We start from the raw sequence: 21,647 nt of genomic DNA on the forward strand, positions 1-21,647 counted from the left end.
AAAAGCACCACAACATACGGTTGTCATCTTGAACTTGGTATGGACTATATATCGGATATCATTAAAATCCAACCAGTTATGTTGTGGCAGAGGATTTTGGCGACTGAACAATGTCACCTTACAAGATCAATTGTCCAAGACTGCATGAAGCTCGACAATATGGGGAAGATCAGGTGGCTGGTTTATGTTAAGTCATTCCTAACTGACATTGGACTCGCAAGATTTTTCTTTGATCCTCCATCAGTATTGAACCTCTCAAAAAAAGATTTAAAAACAGCCTGTTTGTCGCATTTGTCCCAAATGCGTCTGTTAAATGAGATAGGGAAACCTTCTGTACAACAATGCCTTCTAATGCAACTTGTTTCTACCATTCAGCAGTACCTACGGTACAATCGAAATCAGTATGGCAAATTTCTGTTGAACCGTTTTAGGTTCAATGTGTTCCATCGTATGATTTCCTTTCCTTCCCAAAACGACTGGTCTACAAATCTTTCCTCCTGTCCTTGTGATTCTATTTCTTTACAATCCACTATTCATGTACTCTTTTTTTATAAATTCTATGTTCCACCACGCAGGCGGTGGATAGTACCACTCTTGAAGGTTTTGAGGATGCGTCAGTGTCGTTCAGCCTATTTGGCCTTACAGTTTTTGGAAACTGAACCCATGACAAAATCCATAGTTAACTTTCTTAAATTTTGTATTAGACATCGCTCTAATCTCTGATAAATGGATTTCTAAGATGATAACATAGGCCCTAGACTAAGTTGGAGAAGTTACAAGTTATTCAGGCACAACTGACACTTTGCTGTTTATACGGTTTTTTAAATTGTTTAATGTCAATGTAAATACTGGCAAAATCAGTTTTTTAATATTTGGAATTCAAACTGCGAATTTTTATGCTCTTACTGGGTTCTAAAAATGACTATGAAATTGATGTATTTTTATGAACTTTTATGGTATTTAAAAACCAATGGAAAACCGAATAAAGACAATTTGATTTGATTTGATACATTGTGACCTACGTGTGTGCTCGACCGGACTCAAATCCCAGAGTATGGATGGCTTGAGTTTGTTCCACACTCTGGCATACTTTGACATAACCCCAAACATATGTTGTTGACTCATGGTAATTGACTGCAACATCAATTTCACTTGTGTTTGTTTTGTTTATTTATTTGTCTTGTGCGGGAAACGTGAGTAAGTGATAGGTGTTGTACAGAAATGACGGGAATCCAAAGTTCACAGAGGGAGATGTGATACCTTGCAGTTTGAGTCAACAGAGTCCAGGCCTCAGTGCTTGGCATCATTGTTCAGACTGCAACCAGCAAATCCATGTGGGAGAGTAGGACAGTCATGGAGGTGATTCTGTTGCACACAAAGTCACAATGCCAGACCAGGTGACCTGGGAGATGCGCATGGCCCACTGATTCTCACTTTCTTTTCTGTGGATGACCCACCTTCCTTGGGGGACCCTCATGTGCAGCCCTTGACGATGCATGGGACGCTCCATCGGACGATTCCTCCTCCTCCTCCCTCCCTGTGCCTGTTGGCGGTCTTCGCCTAGATGTTTCTTGCCTAGTGACAAAGGGAGGGTGCTCCATGTTGTCTGCGATCCGACGAAGTGAATGGCTTATGTCCTTTTGCACCGCCAGGAGCTCAACCAGTCTTGCCTTCATCCGTCCTTGGTGTTCTTGTTGACTGGCGTGTTGCTTGTCCTGCAGGTTTTTGATCTCAGTGAGGGCCCCCACTACCTGGCTGAAGTCCCTGGTGTCCCGCCGGTATGCCTCCATGATGTTTTGCAGTTCAGACATACCGGGCCCTGACGCTGGCTGGTCAGGTTCTCGCCTCCGCCTGGTGCCACTCCCATCACCCCTGCCCACACAAGCCTGGCCTGCCGTTGTGAGCACATCAGCTCGACAGGACCCCTGAGGAATGGCAGTGGTGGTGTTGTCTGCCACCTCCTGGGTGCCCGGCGAACCTTGTCCCTCATTGTCAGACTGGCTCAGTTGTTGAGTGTGAGCAGGGCTCCGAGATGTCTGCTGGGATGTGGCAGGAATGGTGGTGGTGGTTGGCGCAGATGTCCCTGATCCAGGTGCTGCAAGGGTTTGGGCACCAGAGGTGCCAGGTTGGTCGGGGTCATCCGTGGAGTGGTGGCCATGAGCTACACTTTGGATCGAAATAGTGGCCCAGTGAGACGCGGAGTGAAAACGCGCTTATATTTAACGGTGGGCGGCCAGCTACCCTCCGTGCACGGAGTGTGCGTAGTGCCGCCTACTCCGCATTTTGCGGAGCTGGTGTAGCCAGGCGGCACTACGCACGCTCCGCAGACGGAGCGTAGCTGGCCGCCACCCGCCTCCCTCCCGCCCTCCCTAAATACTTTCAAATAAAGGAATGAAATAATTTAAAAAGCACTTACCTTGCCCGCCGCTGCCTGCCGCGTCCCCGAGGCTCGCTATCTTCCGTCTTCGTTACTAATGCGCATGCGCGGGCGGCCGCGCATGCGCATTTTCTCGTGAAAATGCGCATGCGCGGCCGCCCGCGCATGCGCATTAGTAAAGAAGACGGAAGACGGAAGATAGCGAGCCCCGGGGACGCGGCGGGCAGCGGCGGGCAAGGTAAGTGCTTTTTAAATTATTTCATTCCTTTATTTGAAAGTATTTAGGGAGGGCGGAGGGAGGCGGGTGGCGGGGCTGGCGGCCAGTGGTGTTTGCGGAGTGGGGCTACGCGGAGTGCAGAGGTGGGCGTAGTTTCTCGCCCACTTCGCGTAGCTCCGCGAAGCCCCACTCCGCCAACTCCGCCCAGGGTTACTTATATTAAAGACGTAATTGAGGCATTTACGAGTAGCACTTGGATTTATAACAAAGGAGGCGATCTCTACGATATAGAAGCAGGCAGTAACGATTGGAGAGAGACTTGCTGAAAATAATACATAGACTTGGAGCTGAAGGAATTGCTGGAAGAGGTGTAGGACTCTATACGAAGATGGCGGAACCTTGATCTCCCTAGTCCTGATGAGGCCTGGAATTTAATAAGGCTGAAACGCGTCGACACTTTCATGGAAGGCACAATGTTTAAATTTGAATAAGTGAATTTTATTCAAAACGGAGCATAAGACTATTAGGACCTAACGATTGTACCTTCTATGCTTCTCTCCGTTTTCCGTATGGTGACCTGTGTCAAAGAAAGTCTTTTGGTTACATGTTTTAGAAGCATCCTTTAGTTAAAATAACAAGGGTGTTGAATCTAAAAAAGTTCAACAATATATTTGTTGTATGTGTCTGATATATTGTTTGTTTATTGTATGATATGTGTATGTATATCTGTACACTTGTTAAAAATCAGTACAAAAAACATTTTCAAAATTGAAAAAGAAAAGGAGGGTTTAATAAATAGAAAAGAAACCTCGACCCTTTTCCGTTGGTCACCATTTTTTGAAGAGACTCAAATAAATGTTAATTTGTTCTAGAAAAGTGTAAACTTATATAGATAGAGATAATTATTTGTACCTGTATGTTTTATACCTACACTATTTGTCCCTAGGCACCATTTTTTCAGTAATTTGTGCAGTTGTTGAGTGTGGGAAGGGCTCCGAGATGTCTGCTGGGATGTGGCAGGAATGGTGGTGGTGGTTGGTGCAAATGTCCCTGATCCAGGTGCTGTAGGGGTTAGGGCACCAGAGGTGCCAGGTTGGTCGGGGTCATCCGTGGAGTGGTGAGAGGCACCGCTGTCGGTGGGATCAGGGTCCTGCGTAGCCTGGGACTGTGATTCATCTCTCCATTGTTGGGGGTAGATTCTGCACGTTGCCCTGTGGGTGTGAGAGACAGACAATGTTAATGCCATATAATGCAACATTCATTTTTCATACATATTGTTGTTGGCACTGTTCCACCTGGTAGTTGTCTATGCTTTTGATTCTTCTCAATGTTCACTCGTGGATGGGTATGTTGTGGGCTCAGATTGATCTGTGCTCAGGAGTCATTGACATGTGGGTGTATATTTACAGTGATTGGCACAGCTCTGCATATCAGCAAGGATTCGCCAGTCATTGTGTACCACAGATATGCCAGCATGGATGCGACACATTTACAATGCGGAGCACCATGTTGGAAAAACGGCACAGCTGTGTCACGCATCTGTGCCGTAGAAGTGGCACATCGCTGGAGTTGTGTCGCCGGCGGGACGCAGCTCCATCAATGCTCTGTGGGGCCCTATCTGCACAATGCTGCGCCAATCCTTACGCCTGCTTCAAGCATACGCAGGGTTTTGACGCAGCATGTGCTTAAAAGTGACTGAGTGAAATCTTGAAGATTTCACTTAGCCACTTTTGGGAGGTGATGCCCACCCACCCCAACCCAGCCCCTGCTCCAGTACACCTACTACCGGTGCAAGGCTTTAGAACGTGACACATCTACCCAGATGAGTCACCTTGTAAATACCCAGCACCATGGCGCCACTTTTGTGCGGCCGCTGCGTCACAAAGGTGACGCAATGGCGTCATGAAAGAAGCGCAAAGGGCTTGTAAATCTTCACCGTGCATTTTCTGCTTGTATGCTTCAGCAGATCTGTATTGGTTTTGTTTTGTTACATGACGATTGAGACAGTGGGGCACACCATTGCCTGTCCCAGAAGGCTATGTTTGTGTAGGGTGTGTGTGTGACAGGCCGTGCTGGTAGTTGGAGTCTGATTTGAAACTGGGCCTCCCTCGTGGTGTGGATGTCCCTCCATGGAGCATGCTGCCATGACAGTGGTTGTGAATTCCTGTCCAAGATATCTGATTTTGTTCTCCTGGTGTTTGTGTTTGCACTAGTCACAGGAGAGCCTTGTGCTGCTACACCAGGGCCCAGTGTCTGCTATCTTGTCAATACATTATCACTCCCTGTGAATTGAGCATGGTGCATGGGTGTGTACCTGGGCCTTATGGGATGAGGGAGATAGGGCATGGGCGTCCACAGAAATGTTTTTGTGGTGGGCATATTTTTAGCTTCATCACCACCCCCCTTGCACCCTTCTTGCCCTCCCCTTTGCACCCTTCTCCCCACTGCCTTGGATCCTTCGCCCCTCTGCCTTGCACCCTTCTGGCCCTCTTCCTTGCACATTTATACCCGACTGCCTTGCACACTTCTCCCCACTGCCTTGCACCCTTCTCGCCCTCTGCCTTGCAGCCTTCTTGCACTCCCCCTTGCACCCTCCTAGCCCTCCCCCTTGCATCCTTTTCCCCACAGCCTTGCACCATTCTCCTCTCTGCTATCTACCCTTCTGGCCCTCTGTCTAGCACCCTGGTCCCCAACTGCCTTGCATACTTCTCCCCACTGCCTTGCACCCTTCTCGCCCTCCCCCTTGCACCCTCCTGGCCCTCCCCCTTGCACCCTTCTCCCCACTGCCCTGCACCTTTCTTGCCCTCTGCCTTGCACCCTTCTCGCACTCTACCTTGCACCCTTCTGGCCCTCCCCCTTGCATCCTTCTCCCCACTGCCTTGCACCCTTCTCCCCTCTCCCTTGCAAACTTCTTGGCAACCCCCATGCACCCTTCCCACCCAATGGAAGGTTCTGCCACCTGGAACAATGGCACCATTTCGAAAGCATGGTGGACTAGGGCCGGCCCTGACTGGGCCCACACCAGTCACTCTGGCGGTCCAGTGGGGCCAAAGTCTCCCTTGCCCCCCCTCTGCAGATGCCCATGCAATTGGGTCTGATTTGGAGTCTCACGATGCATTTTGTGACACACACCCTCCCAGCATACCGGACGTCCATTCTTGGGTCTGTGCTTCCTGTAGCATGGGACATAGCATGGCCTTGGTTTGTCAATGGGGAATACACATGTTAGTGGCATTAGCGTTGTTTTTGCCTGTAGTTGTGGGCGGCGGGCGCCTGGGGGTTGTTGCGGGCATTTTATCAGTACTTGGGGTGTGGATGCCATTATCCCCATGTTACATGAGTTGTTTGTGTACTCACCAGGCTCTATGGCTCCTTCTATGCCATGTATTCCCACCGGTAGTAACAGGGCCATCACCCTCTCCTCCCAGGGATGGTACTGTACTGGTCTGCGGGGACCACCACCTCCAGCGTGGTGGCTCTGTGCATAGTCTTCGTCCATCTTCTGCTTGATCATCCTCCGCAGATCGTAACACCTGGCCTGGTACTTCTTCCTTGTGCGTCTGATGGGTGCAACAGGATTCTCTCTATTGACTATCCTCTCCCACAGGCGGGTTTTCGCAGCTATGCTGGTCCGTCTGACCAATGCGCCAAACAGCTGTGGCTCGACTCTGATAACTTCATCTTCATGTAGAGTGGTGTGGCTCACTGGTTAGAGGCGGCAGACCCGGAAGCAGAGGTTGACCCGGGACCAGGGTACGATTCCCGATGCGGCAGGGTCTTGGGCCATGGTCAGCGGACTTGATAATTTTGGCCTCAGTGCCTACTCCAACCATGGGTCCCACTCAGCAACTCTGGGCAATAGCTTGCTTAATCTCTACTAACGGCCCCATCAGCGCCGGGGATGCTTGTCTTCACCTTGGAGATGCCCAGGAGGGACCATCTCACAGGGAAAGCCAGGATGGGTTCCTGTGCTGACATGGTTTTTGGCTCTATTTCTGAGTGATGGTGACTTTAAGCTTGCTACCATCTTGAATCTCTATTCTTGCCTTGTGTTGGTCCTTTTAAGGCCCTTTTCCAGACCTAGAAGCATAAACTAGAGGATAGCTGCTTTATATGATGATAGATCCCTTATTCTTGACTCTAATCCATCTATTGCCTATTGGCTTTGACGTAATTATGTGTCCTTTCATCATCCTACCTATAGTAGAGGGTGGATCCTGTAGTCCTGACTTTATATTACATATTGGTATGGTTTGTGTAGGTACTCTGACAGAGCTAAGTGATATTTCATCCTTCTTAGGCCTGCATGGCCCAGAACTAGAGAGACTCCATTTTGCTTTCTGTCCCTGCAGACTGAGATGCTTGCAGCGTAAAGGTAATGTTTTAGTTATAAGGTGTTGTTCGCTAGGGGAAAACCAGCCGAGACTGGTTCTTATCAGAAGAATGTGTTTGTCTCTTGGGCCCAGACGTAACATGCAGATGCGCACTGCGGTTGCGCGGGGAGCCCTGGAGCTGGCACAGGAATTCGGTGGGAGGCGGCCCTCTGTTGGAAATTTCCATGAGGGAAGTACATTCTATATTAGCGAAGTGCAGGAGAGGAGGTGTGTCAGTTTGGTTCTTGGAGAGAGAGAAGTAAGATGGTTTTTGGAGCTGAAGAGAACAGTTCAGTTCAATTGGTTTTCTGGAATGGAGAGAGAAGGCAGATAATTGATGAAGCTGGAGAGAGCAGTCAGATGAACGAAGTTGGAACTGTCAGCTGGAGCTGCCAGTTTATCAGAATGCATTAAAGCAGTTACCAGTCAGATGGAGGAGTTGAAGCTGCCAGCTGGAGCAGTTGAGCCAGAGGAGTGAAGCTGTGGTGACGGAGGGAGAGAGAGAGCCCTGATTCCACCAGAGAGAGAGAGAAACATTCCTTCTAATAGGGTGAGGTATTCTAAACTAGTTTGCTTTACACTTACACCTTAATCTTGTCTTTTATTTCCTAGGCTAAATTCCCCTACTGTATTGCTAATCCTTTTCCTTTCAGCGGTGTGCAGTCTATTTACAGTCCCTGTTAGTTACATGTGGGTGTGCAGTCTATTTACAGTCCCTGTTAGTTACATGTGGATGTGGTATAGTAATAAAGCTTTACAGAGACCCCGCAGATCTGTGTATGTGTCTATTCCCCTTTTACTCTTCAGGCTATGTGTTATAGTATTGTTATTGTTATTGTAATAAAGATACCCCAGTTCTTAGTGAACCAGCGTATGCCTTGTTCTTATATAGTGCAGGTAACCTTTTCTTCTAGTCAGGTGTCAGTGCACGACCGGAAGCGACCCCCGATCAGGTAAGTGACCTCTGAATAATTAGGGAGAGAGGAGCCCTTGAGCTAAGAGAATAAGTTATACACTGTGTAATTCGGCCATTCCATAATATTATTGTACCTCTTGTTCTTGTATAGGAAAGGTAACCTTGTCTTCTAGTCAGGTATTACTGCTGGAACAGATGCTACCCCTGATCAGGCAGGCAAGAACTGAATAATTAGGGAGAGAGGAGCCCTTGAACTGAAAGATAAGTTGTACACCGTGTAATTCGGCCATTCCATAATATTATTGTAGTAGTGATCCCCTAGTGAATAGTGAGAGAAACTTCCCAACATAGAGAGAGAGAGAGAGCGAGAGCTGAAGGTATTCATAGGAAACTGATCGTCGTTGGGATGCGGCGTTCTACCCACTGGATTGTGGCTTGTAAGTAAGAGAACACCAGGAGGGACACTGGTGCATATACCCGCAAGATTGTGGCTTGTAATGTAAGTAAGTGAGCACCAGGGGGGACACTGGTGTGTATATGAAATAGAGAGAGTACCAGGGAGGATACTGGTATCTATACCCACTAGATTGTGGCTTGAGTGAGCACTGGTTGTGGCCAGTGTGTAATGGTATATAATCAGAAATGCCCCAGGGTAGATTAGTCTGGGCCCATGTGGTCGTGAGACTATGAGGTATGAGTGTGGTGTAGGGCATGGACGTCCTTAGTAATCAGTGAGTATTCCTAGTAATCCCTATAGATTTAGTGGTGTTTCTGATGATATGAGCTTGTATATTGCGAGTTCCCCATCCTCAGGTAGGTACCCAGGTGCCTGGATAGATGGGTCCTGAGGAGGGAGGTGGTTGCGTTTCGGCTGGGTTGGTGGTGCTCTGGTTAGCTGATTCTATCTGGTCTGAAAATCCGGTCATCACAGTTCCCCAGCGGTATACTGCGCCGGGACGCCCCTTTGCTGGGGCAGCTGTGCACTTTACAAGTATACGACATTTGACATTTAACATCTACAAGGAACTCCATCTCCTCCTTTGTGAACTTTGGATTCTTCTGTGCGGACATGGTGTGGGGTCACGGGGTGTAGGGATGTGGGTGTGGGTCTGAATGTGATTGGGGGGTATGTGTGAAGGTGGATGTGTGAAGTTGTTGGTGTGTTGTCAGTGCCTGTTGCTAATTGTGTATATTGCAAAAGATCATGGTTTGTGTGTGAGGGTCCTTTTTATTGGTGCATTTGTGGGAGGGGCTTAGTTTGAATTTTTGGTGGGTGTGTTATAAGGGGTGGTTCTGAGTTAAGTCCTCTGTTTGCCTGTTTGGATCTGGCCAGGACATTCATTTCCATGGTTTGCACATAGGAGGCATGTTTAGTACTGTAGTGTGTCGTTTTCACTCTCCTTGTGCTGTTTTTCAGTGTCCGCGTGGTTTTTTACGGCTCGTTTACTGGTATTTGCTTCTGTTTATTTGTGTGCGCAATGCGAAGTTCACGCGGTACAAGTCGTTTTCTACCTCCTTGTGCTGTTTTTAGGGGTTCGCGTGCGCTTCGTTCAGGGGTGTTCATCTTGTATTTGATTTTGTGGCTCGCTCATACACGACGTGTTTACGGGGTTCGTGTGCGCTTCGTTCAGGGGGGGTTCGTCTCGTATTTGATTTTGTGGCTCGCTTATATGCAACATGTTTACGGGATTCGCTTGCGCTTTGTTCAGGGGGGTTCTTCTCGTATTTGATTTTGTGGTTCGCTCATACGCGAGGTTTTCCATACAACTCAAAAGCGACGTTTCCCTGTACGAATCGCATTCGGATTCACAGGTCTGGATCGTACTTGTCGGGTCGAACAGCATGTTTACGATTCGTACGGTTCACTTTCAGGTTCCGTATCGTACCGATTTTTTCTTAATTTTCGTACGGTTCGCAAAGATTCGGACGTATTTTTTAACTACTGATTGTACTACGCGATTCAGATGGATTTGTACGATTCGTACGAAAACGGCTACGAATCGTCATATGGATTTCTTTCTCGAATCGGAATCGACCCCTAGGTGTTTCTGTCAATGGTCTGTTATAGCCAGAGTAAATGGAATTCTGTGGCAGGGTTAAATAAATTATGCTGCCACAATAGGCCAATCAAGAATTGCTTAATTATTTGGTCATTTTTAAACTTGGTAGCACTCTCAGGGGCATTTGTTGCACCTCATTAATACAAATTTAATACTTCTATTGTGTTGCAACACTCATTGTCACATTTTTAGTAACTTTTGAACCATTTGAGCTAGAAACACATTTTCTGTTCAAATCTGCAGATTATGCGACAAATTATTGATTATATGGCAAATGCGGCAAATCTACAATTATGCAGAAATCTCAGCTGCCGCACAATCACATAATTTCAGTGGCCCTGGTTATAGCACAAATTGTGTGCTTGCATTCATGTTTGAAGAGAGGACACTTTGCTTGCTAATTACATGGTGCAAAAAACAGAAGGACTACAAACAGAAGCCACTAGAGTTCTGGTTGTTCATATTGTTCTCAGCTACACATTTGCTATGCATGATGCTTAATTATGCGACACAAGATATTACATTTATTCTGGAAAATTGCTTAACAAGCGAATTGTAAAAAATAGAGAAATTATGCAAGGTTACGTTCAAGTAATGGACATTTCATTAGGGCCTAAAGTTTACCTAGGTGATAATTTTTTGTACATTACATGGTGTTGTCAATTCCATCCAGTCCTTCCAAACTAGTAGGATCCATAATCTCCAACACTTTTAATTCAGTATTACTAAGGTTAGACTCTAAGGGACAATTGTCCCTTTAGTGTGCTGTTTTGCCTCGCAATAATCTTCACACACTCTCTTGCGCAGTTCATGCCACCTCTTTTTAATATCAGTTACATGGCGTTTGGTAGTGAAGATGGCATTTATCTTTTGGCAGGATACTGTCCCAGATACCATTAACTTTTAATGTGTAGAGATGTACGATGTGACTGTGCACCAAATAAAACATCATAGTTTCCAGGACAGAGTTAACAAGCAGTTCCAAAGATTGTTCAGAAAATGTAGCCTACTTTTTTCTGCATAGATTTGCATTGGCCATGTTTGCAAATAGATGACCTTCAGCGGAGTAGCCTGTATTTTGATGACTGATCCGCCCAACTATCCTCAGAACAGAAAAATATTTCTGTTATCTTCCTGAACTAGGCTGTATCTGTCAGCATACTAAAATCTGTGACACGCTTTGTTTTTAACTCCACAAATCTGACACATTTTCTGACTATTTCTAATGGTTGCTAGTCAAGCCTTTCTAAAATAGTGACAGAGCACCAAATCCCTACCCAGTACTTATTTGAAACCTTTAAAATAGGTTCATGAATACAATTACACTTCAGATGCTAAACTGTAGAAAGAGAAATGGAGATAATTAATTGCACTTCTCTTTGAACAAAATCGGTACCCAAGTGAGAGAAAATACTTGACACATTGTGCTGTGCACTACATGCCTTTAAACTCAAGTACTGTTCATACCTTCATCAAATGTTCTTTTAAAATGTTCCAGGTAAATATTGTGTTTTGCAATTTGTCCTATGCAATTCCTGGCTTCATTATTTACGAACTTGCGTGGTCCTTTTTAAAATGGAAGAGTGTTACGTTTGTCACCTTCTACTCAACATGGTGTACTTTTTTCGGAATAAGAAAGGTCTAGATCATTCCTGAGTTCTGATATTGTATCAAAGTATAAGTATCCAGCTTATGCTTAACTTCAAAATCTTTTATAGTGTCCTCCAGCCGGGTAGCGGTGCAGTATACCCGCGCTTGGAGGACGCTGTTTAGCGCCGGCGTGTGTCGTCACACGCCGGCTATAAAATAAAGAGGCGTGGTCCGGCCACGGCAGTCGGGACCACGCGAGTGAAAGCAAAATCTGTGTCCCTCGCCTAATTGCAGCTGTGGCGCTAATAATAATCACGCGCTGGCAGCCCCCATCACACTGGCGACGAGGCGGAAAAGAGCCTACGTGCACTGCTGCATGCACTCGAACCCCAGCAGTGGTGCAGAGCCCTTGATGAGGGCCATATCACCAGAGGGGTGCTAGTAAATCTACAGAGGCCTACCGTGGTGCTCCTGAGACCTGTCCCAGGCTGTTGGAGACCCCAACCCCGTGGGGTGCCTGGAGGAGAATGGAGGTGTCCCTAGTTGCCCTGCCTGGACCCTAACTTGAGCTTTTCACACTCCTCTGGAGGGAAGAACATCACGATGAAGCCTGCCACCCAGAGTGCAGAGGCGAGATTACTGAGCCAAGAAGGTAAGCCGAGCACGTGCCACGAAGAGTGTCTGCGACTGCGCGGAAATGGCGTTGATCCCGGCCATTGAGCCATTCAGTTGATGGCGCCCCATCTTCCCTTGCCCCTTGGTGGAAAGACTGGACTGACCGGCTCCAGATATGCTTTGAAGGGGCAGACATAGCCCGAGAAAGGCGCAGGGCCCTACTGCTCCATCTGGAAAGCAAGGACATCCACTGCATCTACAAAACCTTAGTGGAGGCCACACCCAAAACCTACATGACGCTGCTAAACGCCTTAAATGCACATTTTGAACCAATGGCGAACAGAGACTATGAGAAATTCATCTTTCGCCAGGCCAAACAAGAAGCGGAGGAGTCGTTAGACGCATTCCATGGGGGGTTAAAGGAACTGCCATGTACATGCAGATTTAGGGACAAACAGGAAGAAATCCGAGGGCAGATAATCCAAGGATGCTACTCATCTAAACTCAGGGTGAACATCCTACAGGAAGATGGGAAACCCTTGGCTGATATCCTCACCCTGGGCCAATCGAAGGAGCTATCACAGGCCAGGGCGTCCCACATGGAAGCAGCCCTCCACCGACCCATCAAGACAGAGCAGGTGAATGCGGTAGAAGCAATAAATGTAGGGAGGCCCAAGGCGCGCCAAGCCTCAGTGAGGAGACCACAGCAGAAGAAAAAGGAGTGCGGATACTGCGGAGGCACGCCCCACCACATGCAGCATTGCCCAGCGAGAGGGAAGAAGTGCAGCTCCTGCGGATGGATGAACTACTTCGTGGTGGTATGCCGATCCATGAAATCGCGGAAGGAAGCAGCACTAGCGGTAGCGGAAGCACAAGACAGTGAGGACATTGACGATGACACAGGGGACTACCCAGTCCACTACGTTTTTGCGATAGACCAGCCACGAAGGAAAGGGGGCGACTTCTAAAGTGCAGGATCAAAATCCACCAGCAGGACGTGAGAGCCACCATAGACACTGGAGCCTCCATTGAACTTATTGCTGCAAATGTATACAATCAGTTAAGCCCACGCCCACCATTGCAGGAAGCTCAGAGGATGCTTCAAGACTGAACTAAAGCACCGGGACCTCAAGATCCAAACCACAGTGTATGTGACCCAGGAGGGAAGCGGAATGCTGCTGAACGGGCAGTCAGCAGAGGAGCTGAAGCTAATTTTGTTCACCATGGCAGTATAGGAAAAAGAACTTGAGGTCATCATGGAGGAGTTTGAAGACATCTCCAAAGGCATTGGATGGTTAAAAGGGAAGGAAGTCTCTCTCCACATCGAAACGTCAGTTCAACCAGTGGTGCTGAGTCACCGGCGGATTGCGTTCCATCTGCGGAAAAAGGTGGAAGAAGTACTGGAGGTACTAGAGAGACAAGGGATTATCGACAAGGTCAGTGGGCCCACCCCCTGGGTGTCCCCGATCATAGTGGCATGGAAGCCGAAACAACCAGGAAAGGTCCGCATCTGCGTTGATATGCGCCTCCCGAACGCCGCGGTGAAGAGAGAACGTCACCTAACCCCCACCATCGATGACATCTTGGAGGAGCTGAACGGGGCAAAATGGTTTTCGAAGATGGACCTACGGTCTGGTTACCACCAACTGCCATTACACCCAGACTCTCGATACATCACCACTTTTTCGACGCACGTCGGTCTCCGAAGATACCGACGCTCGAACTTCGGAATATCAAGTGCCACGGAGGCGTTCCAAAACACCATCCGCGAAGATCTCAATGGAATTACGGGAGTCCTGAACGTGAGTGAAGACCTGTTAATATATGCTTTGTCGGTGAAAGAACACCACCGCCGACTTCGCAAATTCCTACAAAGGATCAAGGAATCCGGATTGACCCTGCACCGAGAAAAGTGTCAGTTCTTGAGGAACAAGATCAGTTTTTTCAGCTACACCTTCTCCGATAAAGGAGTAGCCCCGGACCGCGACAAGGTGAAGGATGTCCAAGAAGCCCCAGCACCGTCTCGGAAATAAGAAGCTTCCTAGGAATGGTGAACTTCTGCGGGCGGTTCGTCTCAGACTTGTCCAACCTTGCTAAGCCCTTCAGGGAACTGACAAAATCTACAACCACGTGGCAATGGGGCCGAGAACAGGAGCAAGCCTTCAGCTGGCAATACCCTATCGTATTTTGACACAGCCAGACTTTTGTTTCCCCCAACTGCTTAACAGTTGAGATCTCCTCTGAGACTGACGGGAAAACCATGTTAATAACCTTTTATAACTTAGGGGAGAGTGGCTACCGCAACGAACACTTGTGTTTTTTAGAACAATTTATTGCAAGCTATAAAGCTCAACAAACCACTTTAATCGTATCATCCTTATGGGAGATTTTAATATTCACCTTTGTAATTTTAATTGTCAACTTAATGAAGGATATAGCCCTTCCTTTGCGTCACCCCCACATTTTTAACATACTTAGAGGGGAGTGGCTCCTGGGGATCTTTTATCATGTGTCGATCTCTACGAGCCTTCTTTCTTTGATAGACGCGAGAGGGTAGCAACCTTCTAATCCAGAGAAAGCGAGTCGATTATTGACTACATATTTTTAACTCCTGCCCTGATGGGTCATGTAATTTTTTACGACGCAGTTAGCTCTTCATATAGTGACCATAACCCGGTCAAACTGCTGTTGAACGCAGGATTCTCCCGTTCTGTTAAACTAAATACCACCAGACCCCAAATAAGTGTGACTACTAGTGACCAAGGGCGAAGGTTGAAATGGTCAAAAATAGTACCAGACCAGTTCTTAGACACCCTCCGTGAAAAGAAGAGTGTTAAGTTTTGGAAATGTGTGGATGGTGCCACCCCGGCAGGGGAGAGCATCGTAGCTTTTGAAGCAATTTGTAGTAAATTGCTATTGATCTAACTGCCCCTGCTAAACCTATAAGGAAAATAATGAAAAGATGGTTCGACACCAAATGTTCCAGGGCTCATCGTAATTTAATGGAATCAGTGAAGGGTTTACCCAGAGACAGAATCCTGATAGCTAATTGTAGAAAGGAATACAAATCATGTATACAAACATGCACAAATGAAATTAAATCAGAGGCCTGGGACAGTCTCATGTTTGATGCAGTCTTAAAGAAAAGCTCTAAGTTCTGGGCCACTGTTAACAGTCCGCTGTTAACAATTGAGGATAATGAAAAGCTTGAAACAAATATTTCGGAGGAAAAATGGGTGAGACATTTTGAACTAATTTATGCAAGTAATGAAGTATTTGATTCCTTCATTCCACCTGCTGGTATCCCACCCATATCTAACCTCTTGTTCATAGAGGCGAATGTGGAAAAAGCAATAATTAACACCGCTACAAATAAGGCCCCTGGCCCAGACGGTGTCCCTGCAGATTTATATAAGGGAAATGTTAAACTTTGGCTGCAATTTTAACGAATGTTTTTAACTCAACTGTTACTCATGGTTTCCCTGCCTCATGGGCTCTTTCCACCATTATCCCTATTTTTAAAAAAGGTCAGAGAGGGAACCCGAGATGTTACAGGCCCATTTCCCTTATAGATTCCTCTGTTAAAATTCTAGGAAAAGTTATCTGTTCTAAAGTGTCTGAGTGGGTTACACAAAAAAGTATCCTAATAGAATCCCAATATGGTTTTAGTCAGGGCAGAAGCACTGTGGATCAGTGTCTCAACCTGTACTTATTAATTAATAAATACACAGTGGCCGGTAGGGGGGCTGTCTATCTGGGTTTTATGGACCTGTCCACAGCCTTCGATCTAGTCAATAGGCTGAAGATGTGGACAATTTTATTGGACTTGGGGATTGACCCCAGTTTGGTCTATTTTATAGCAGATCTTCACCAGGATTTATACACAACTGTTAGGATGAACCAATATGGTATTTGCACTAGGCACTTTAAATCAGGGAGAGGGGTTAGGCAAGGGTGCATCCTGGCCCCTCTTCTTTTTACATTATATATTAATGCACTAGATAAAACCCTGGAAATTGCTACCCTGGACGTCCCGCGTATAGGAGGAAGTTCCATCCCGGTTCTCCTATACGCGGATGATGCCATCCTAAAAGCACGCACCCCGATAGGACTACAGAGATTGCTGAACTCCTTCGGGGAATTCATGGCATCGCTGGACTTGGTGGTTAATTCTGCTAAGTCTCATGTTATGGCCATGGGCCCCCGAAGGAGTAAAGCAAAAACATTCTACTGTGGAGGGGTTGAGGTCCAAGGTGTGAGAGCTTTCACATATCTGGGGTTCCTGTTTGACAATTGTTGTACTTGGATGCCCCAGAGGTTAGCAAAAAAGAATGCTCTGGTGCGAGCAGGATCAGCCCTGTTAAATTTGATACAGCGCCTCTGGGGAAGGCCTTTTGAGGCAATCCTGGTGATTTATAAAGCTAAATGTCTTGCATTGACACTTTATGGTGCGGCAATATGGGGATATATCCCGATGGACGATGTGCAAAGGGCCGAAAACAAACTGTTTCGGTGTCTTTTATCTGTCCCCCAGTCGACTCCAACATTTGCTGTGCATCAGGAGTTGGGGATGGGGTTCGTTTGTGATTTGATTGGTATGGCCGCCCTTATTTGTTGGATGAAAACATGGCTTAACCCAGAGCTAAAGTTAAATCATCGTATTTTAAAAGACTGTATTAGTTTAGATCGGGGAGATGAAATACAGTGGCTCTCATACGTCAAAAGAATGTTTCTGAAACTAGGGCACCAAAAAATCTATGAATTCCCTGAAAACATTGTTAAAGGTGAGATATTGTGGGTTAAAAAGCATTTCTTGTCCTCAAGGCTTCAGGAGCGGGAGTCGGAGGAACTGCTAAAGCCCACGGTGAGATCTCACTTCCTATTAGTTACCTCTCCTTCTATTGAACCGTATTTAAAAGTGGTAACAAAGCCTTACCATCGCTGGCTGCTAACTAAATTTCGGTTCAATCAGATCCACCTTTTATTGGGAATATATCAGGGATGGTCTGTACCTGAAAAGGCAGCATTTTGTGACTGTGATAATTGTTCAATCCAAGATTCTACGCATTTTATGTTCTTTTGCAAACATTATTCTACCATCAGGAAAAGGTTTATTATCCCACTTCTAAGAGGCATAGGGTTCCATCAGGTTAAACCTGCCTTAATGTATTTGTAATTGCTAAACAATACTTGGAACATTTTTAATATTGCTAGTTACCTTGTTGCAGCCATTAGATGTAAGAAACTAAGAGGCCGGAGTATAAGTGAACCATGAATTTTATTGTAGCCCTTTGCATCTGTATATACATGAAATACATTAGCAACCACCACATGGATTCTTTATAACTATTTTACTGTTTTATATTGTACATATTGAATGTGATTTGTTTGTGTACTTTTATGATTTTAATTAATCGAAATAAAGTGATGATGATGATGATGATGACCCAGCCAGACCCACCAATGTTGCGGTGGACGCCAGCCCCTACGGGCTAGGAGCAGTGTTCACTCAACTGCGGAGTAATGGAGAATGGGCCCGATCGCCTATGCGAGCCGCTCACTGACGGACACAGAACAGAGATACTCGCAAATCGAGCAAGAGGCGATCGCCATCCATTGGGCCTGCAGGCATTTTCATGTATACGTGTATGGCCACCCATTCACCATATCCACAGACCACAAACCACTCATTCCCCTGTTCTAGGGGTCAGTATCCAAGCTTCCCCCGAGGATTGAAAAATGATCCTTCCAAGTGGAATACAAGTCAGGGTGCTCCAATCCAGCGGACTACTTATCACGACATCCCAGAGCCGCCACTAGAGCAGAAGAAGAGGATGCAGAGGACACGGAAGAGTATGTCCGGTTTGTGTCCGAGAGATCACGGCCGCTCCCCATGAGCCTGGAAACCATCATAGAAGCCACCCGGACAGACGAATGTCTGCAACTAGCCATTGGAGCAGTCCAATCAAACAACTGGTGCCACATTCAATCCACCATGACTAGGCAGACGCCACAATCGAAAACTGTCCTGGAAGCCGTCATGAGAGTGAGAGACGAACTGTCGATGGAAAGCACTTGTTGTCTACTCAGAGGCCCTCGACTGGTGATCCCCACAAGTCTTGCTCAACAAGCGGTGGATCTCGTGCATCGAGGACACCAAGGCATGGTGAAGACGAAGAGCAGGCTAAGGGCAAAAGTGTGGTTCCCTGGAATGGACTCCCTAGTGGAACTCGCAGTCAAGACGAGCACGTGGTGCCAAGCGTCAGGCCAGCCAGATTGACCCCACCCCATGTTCACGGAGGACAACCCGGAGCGGCCATGGGAATGTGTCAGCATAGACTTCAGACACCTCCCAGATGGACGTTCTGCCCTGGTGATCATTGATGACTATACGAAATATCCAGAAGTCGAGATCGTGGGGAGCCAGACAGCCATGGAGGTGATCACTAAATTGGAGAAAACCATAGCGACACATGGCATATTCAAAGTGGTAGAAACGGACAACGGCTCACCGTTCCATGGACAAGACTTTGCGGATTACCTGAATGCATGGGGTATACAACACCGAAAAGTGACCCCTAGCTGGCCCCAAGCGAATGGGGAAGTGGAAAGGTTTATGCGCACCCTTAACAAGGTAATACGCATTGCACATGCGGACGAAGCACCTCTGGAAAGAGCCATATACATTTTCCTGCGAGAGTATCGGCTGACAACCCATCTCACGACTGAAGCCGCTCCGGGGCCGGCAAGCATGGGCCGAGTAGTAGTAGATACTATCCCACATCACCCAAGCTGGACCCCATCTCGGATTGACGCCAGAAAAACATTAGCCAACATGACCAACTCCAATGACCAGGCCAGCTCCAGCCGACGAGCCAGAGTATCGGACATTCAAAGGGGGTACAGAGTCTGCGTTAAGGACAGGTACCCTGGGAGCAAGTTCCGGCTTCCATTCGAGCATCAACCTAGGACAGTCACCCGCCGCACTGGTACCTTAATATCAGCCCGAAGAGGAGCTGAAGAAATCACCGGCAACATCTCCTTCTTCAAGAGGGTGCATGCTGGAACTCGAGGGCCACCGTCAGTGGACGACCTGGAGGCCAGACCTAATCATCAACCGGAGGAAGTAGAGCTGAATGGTGACCAGGGGATGACCCTAGAAAGGACACTCGACGTGTCAGGCCAGAGTACTCCTGAGCTGTGGGGGACGCCAGACAGAACCCAGCCAAGATCTCCGGAGGGGGAAGACCCACAAGAAGTGACCCCATTGTTGCCCTCCTCCCGGGGTGAATACTCCGGGTATGACCTGAGACGCAACCCGGTACCATCCTCCCGCCTGGCAGGGTTCCTGGTCTGATGAACCACAGAATAGACTCTTCTAAGAACTGGTAACAGATCTACGCTGTCATTTCATTGTTAACTGTTTATTGTTTAATAAAGGTTGGAAGGAATGTAGTGTCCTCCGGCTAGGTAGCGGTGCAGTCTACCCGCGCTGGGAGGACGCTGTTTAGCGCCGACGTGTGTCGTCACACGCCGGCTATAAAATATAGAGGCGTGGCCCGGCTCCGGCAGTCGGTACCACGCGAGTGAAAGTAAAAGCTGTGTCCCTCGCCTAATTGCGGCTGCGGCACTAATAATAATCACGCGCTGGCAGCTCCCATCACAGTCTTTTGCAATCAACATTAATCGTGTTCTTTAAGATTCCAGTTTGTTATTCCTTGTTACTTGTGTTTTGTGGTAATTCCTTCACAACACTACACCTTTGCTAAAATAATACTCTGACCTGAAATCAAAAATTTTATTTGGTTTGCAAAGATACGAGAATAAAAACAAATCACTTATCTTTTTCTGTTTTCTTTTCTTGCAGGTTCCGTCTACGTTCTACATGGCCAAATAGGAGCGCAAGAAGAAGTGTTGCCACAGATCTCTGTGTCCGCCAGGTAAGTTCCAAATGTAGTCGGGTCTGTTGGTCAAACACTGTTTTGCCTAGCAAAGGTGTGGCATTGGGGGCACAGTATTGATATTTTCTGATTTAAGATGGTCGCAAAGATTCTAAGATCTCGAGTGAGCCATGCTAGAATGTTCTTTCCATTGAAAATTATTTCAGTGTAATGGCATGGGTGCACCACATATTTCCTTATAAAACATCCGAGTGGCTTCCCCTATCAGCGATTGTATTCACCATAATGTCTGGGAATGTGACAATATAACACATGATTTCTTGTCCTAAAATATGTTCAATATTTCCTCTGTTTTTGGACGTTTGGCCTACGTAACTTTATTATGGAGATATATTAGGAGTGTTTCGGAGAGCCAACCGATTTGTCCACTGGCCCACATTTTCTGTCCAAACATTGTGGAGGGTATATGAATGACAAAACTTGACTCACACAATGGACAGTCATGACAGTTCCTCCCCGTCATGGACCGCCATTCTGGCTGTCTCATGTGTTTTGAAAATATATTGCTAATGGATTTTTTTAAGTTTGTGAGCATGGAAATGATTTGCTAGTTCCAAAGACCGCTCCTCTGGTCTGAATCCTAGCCAATTAGTCAAGTAACAAACTTGCCCATGTACTAAATTACAGTCCAATATTTGCTTAATCTGATACTCTTTTTCACTATTGATTTCAATAGATGTAGCTAATCTTTCGAAATACATCTCCGGATGGCACAACTTGAGGAGTGAAACATAAAACACTGGGTGTATTTTTCTTATTGAGTGAACTTAGTTTCCCAGTTACTGGATTTATGATTTTACTTATTGAATATCGCTATAAACCTGAGTTTTAGTTTTCGGTCTCCTCATTAAGATAAATGGTTTGTAGCCAACCAAAGTTTGGGGCTGATTCATATTTGACCAGTAGACCCATCCTCTACCAGGGTGACTGAGGTAATTAAACTGACCCACTGATGTATGTGCTAACCAGCAAATGTTTAACTGTCCGTCTGCCCAGTAGACATTATAAGCATTGACAGGAACTGCCCTTAAGGCAGTTCCTGTCAATGCATTATAACTTTGCAGGATACTTCCATCAAATATGAAGAAGCTGTCCAGCAAACTTAATTTTGTTTTGTTATTTTCATAAAGAAAATCCCAAAGAAGGATTCTTATTTTGAAAATTAAAAATAAGTCCCACCTTACGTTGAGAGTTTCCTTCATTAAGGAACAGGGCAGGGGTCATTAACCAATTTTCAGTGCTCATTACCACCAGGTATTTCCTGGCAGTAACAGGCACTGCAAACCTGCTATATGTCTGCCCATCTAAATTAGGTGGGTGTACATATACCCAATTCTACAATGACCCATACTCCGTCAGGTCATTGAGAAGTTTGACCATGGAGGAGATGCAGTAGTCGTCGTCACGCTATGATCTGCCCACATTTAAATTGAGAGGGAAACAATAAGGGTTTTGGCTAAAGCGCAGTAGGCTGCGCCAATACTAGATTCAACAAACAAAATGCTAGTACTGCGTATTTAATTCAAACTAACAGTAAT

The 21,647-nt window shown here is 46.6% G+C and overlaps 1 protein-coding gene across 1 annotated transcript in view; it reads right to left on the bottom strand.

Annotated features, from left to right (window-relative positions):
* Positions 1-3,047: 3,047 nt before the first annotated feature.
* The window catches only part of LOC147732746 (ficolin-1-like), a 574,771-nt gene continuing 556,171 nt past the window's right edge, over positions 3,048-21,647 (bottom strand). Inside the window, exon 8 of the mRNA XM_086957312.1 lies at positions 3,048-3,805. Coding sequence (XP_086813438.1) covers positions 3,666-3,805 — 140 coding nt within the window. The 3' untranslated portion in view covers positions 3,048-3,665. The remainder of the gene's footprint in view (positions 3,806-21,647) is intronic.

This window comes from Lissotriton vulgaris, chromosome 2_1 (assembly GCF_964263255.1).
Source record: "Lissotriton vulgaris chromosome 2_1, aLisVul1.2, whole genome shotgun sequence".
NCBI classification, from domain to species: domain Eukaryota; kingdom Metazoa; phylum Chordata; class Amphibia; order Caudata; family Salamandridae; genus Lissotriton; species Lissotriton vulgaris.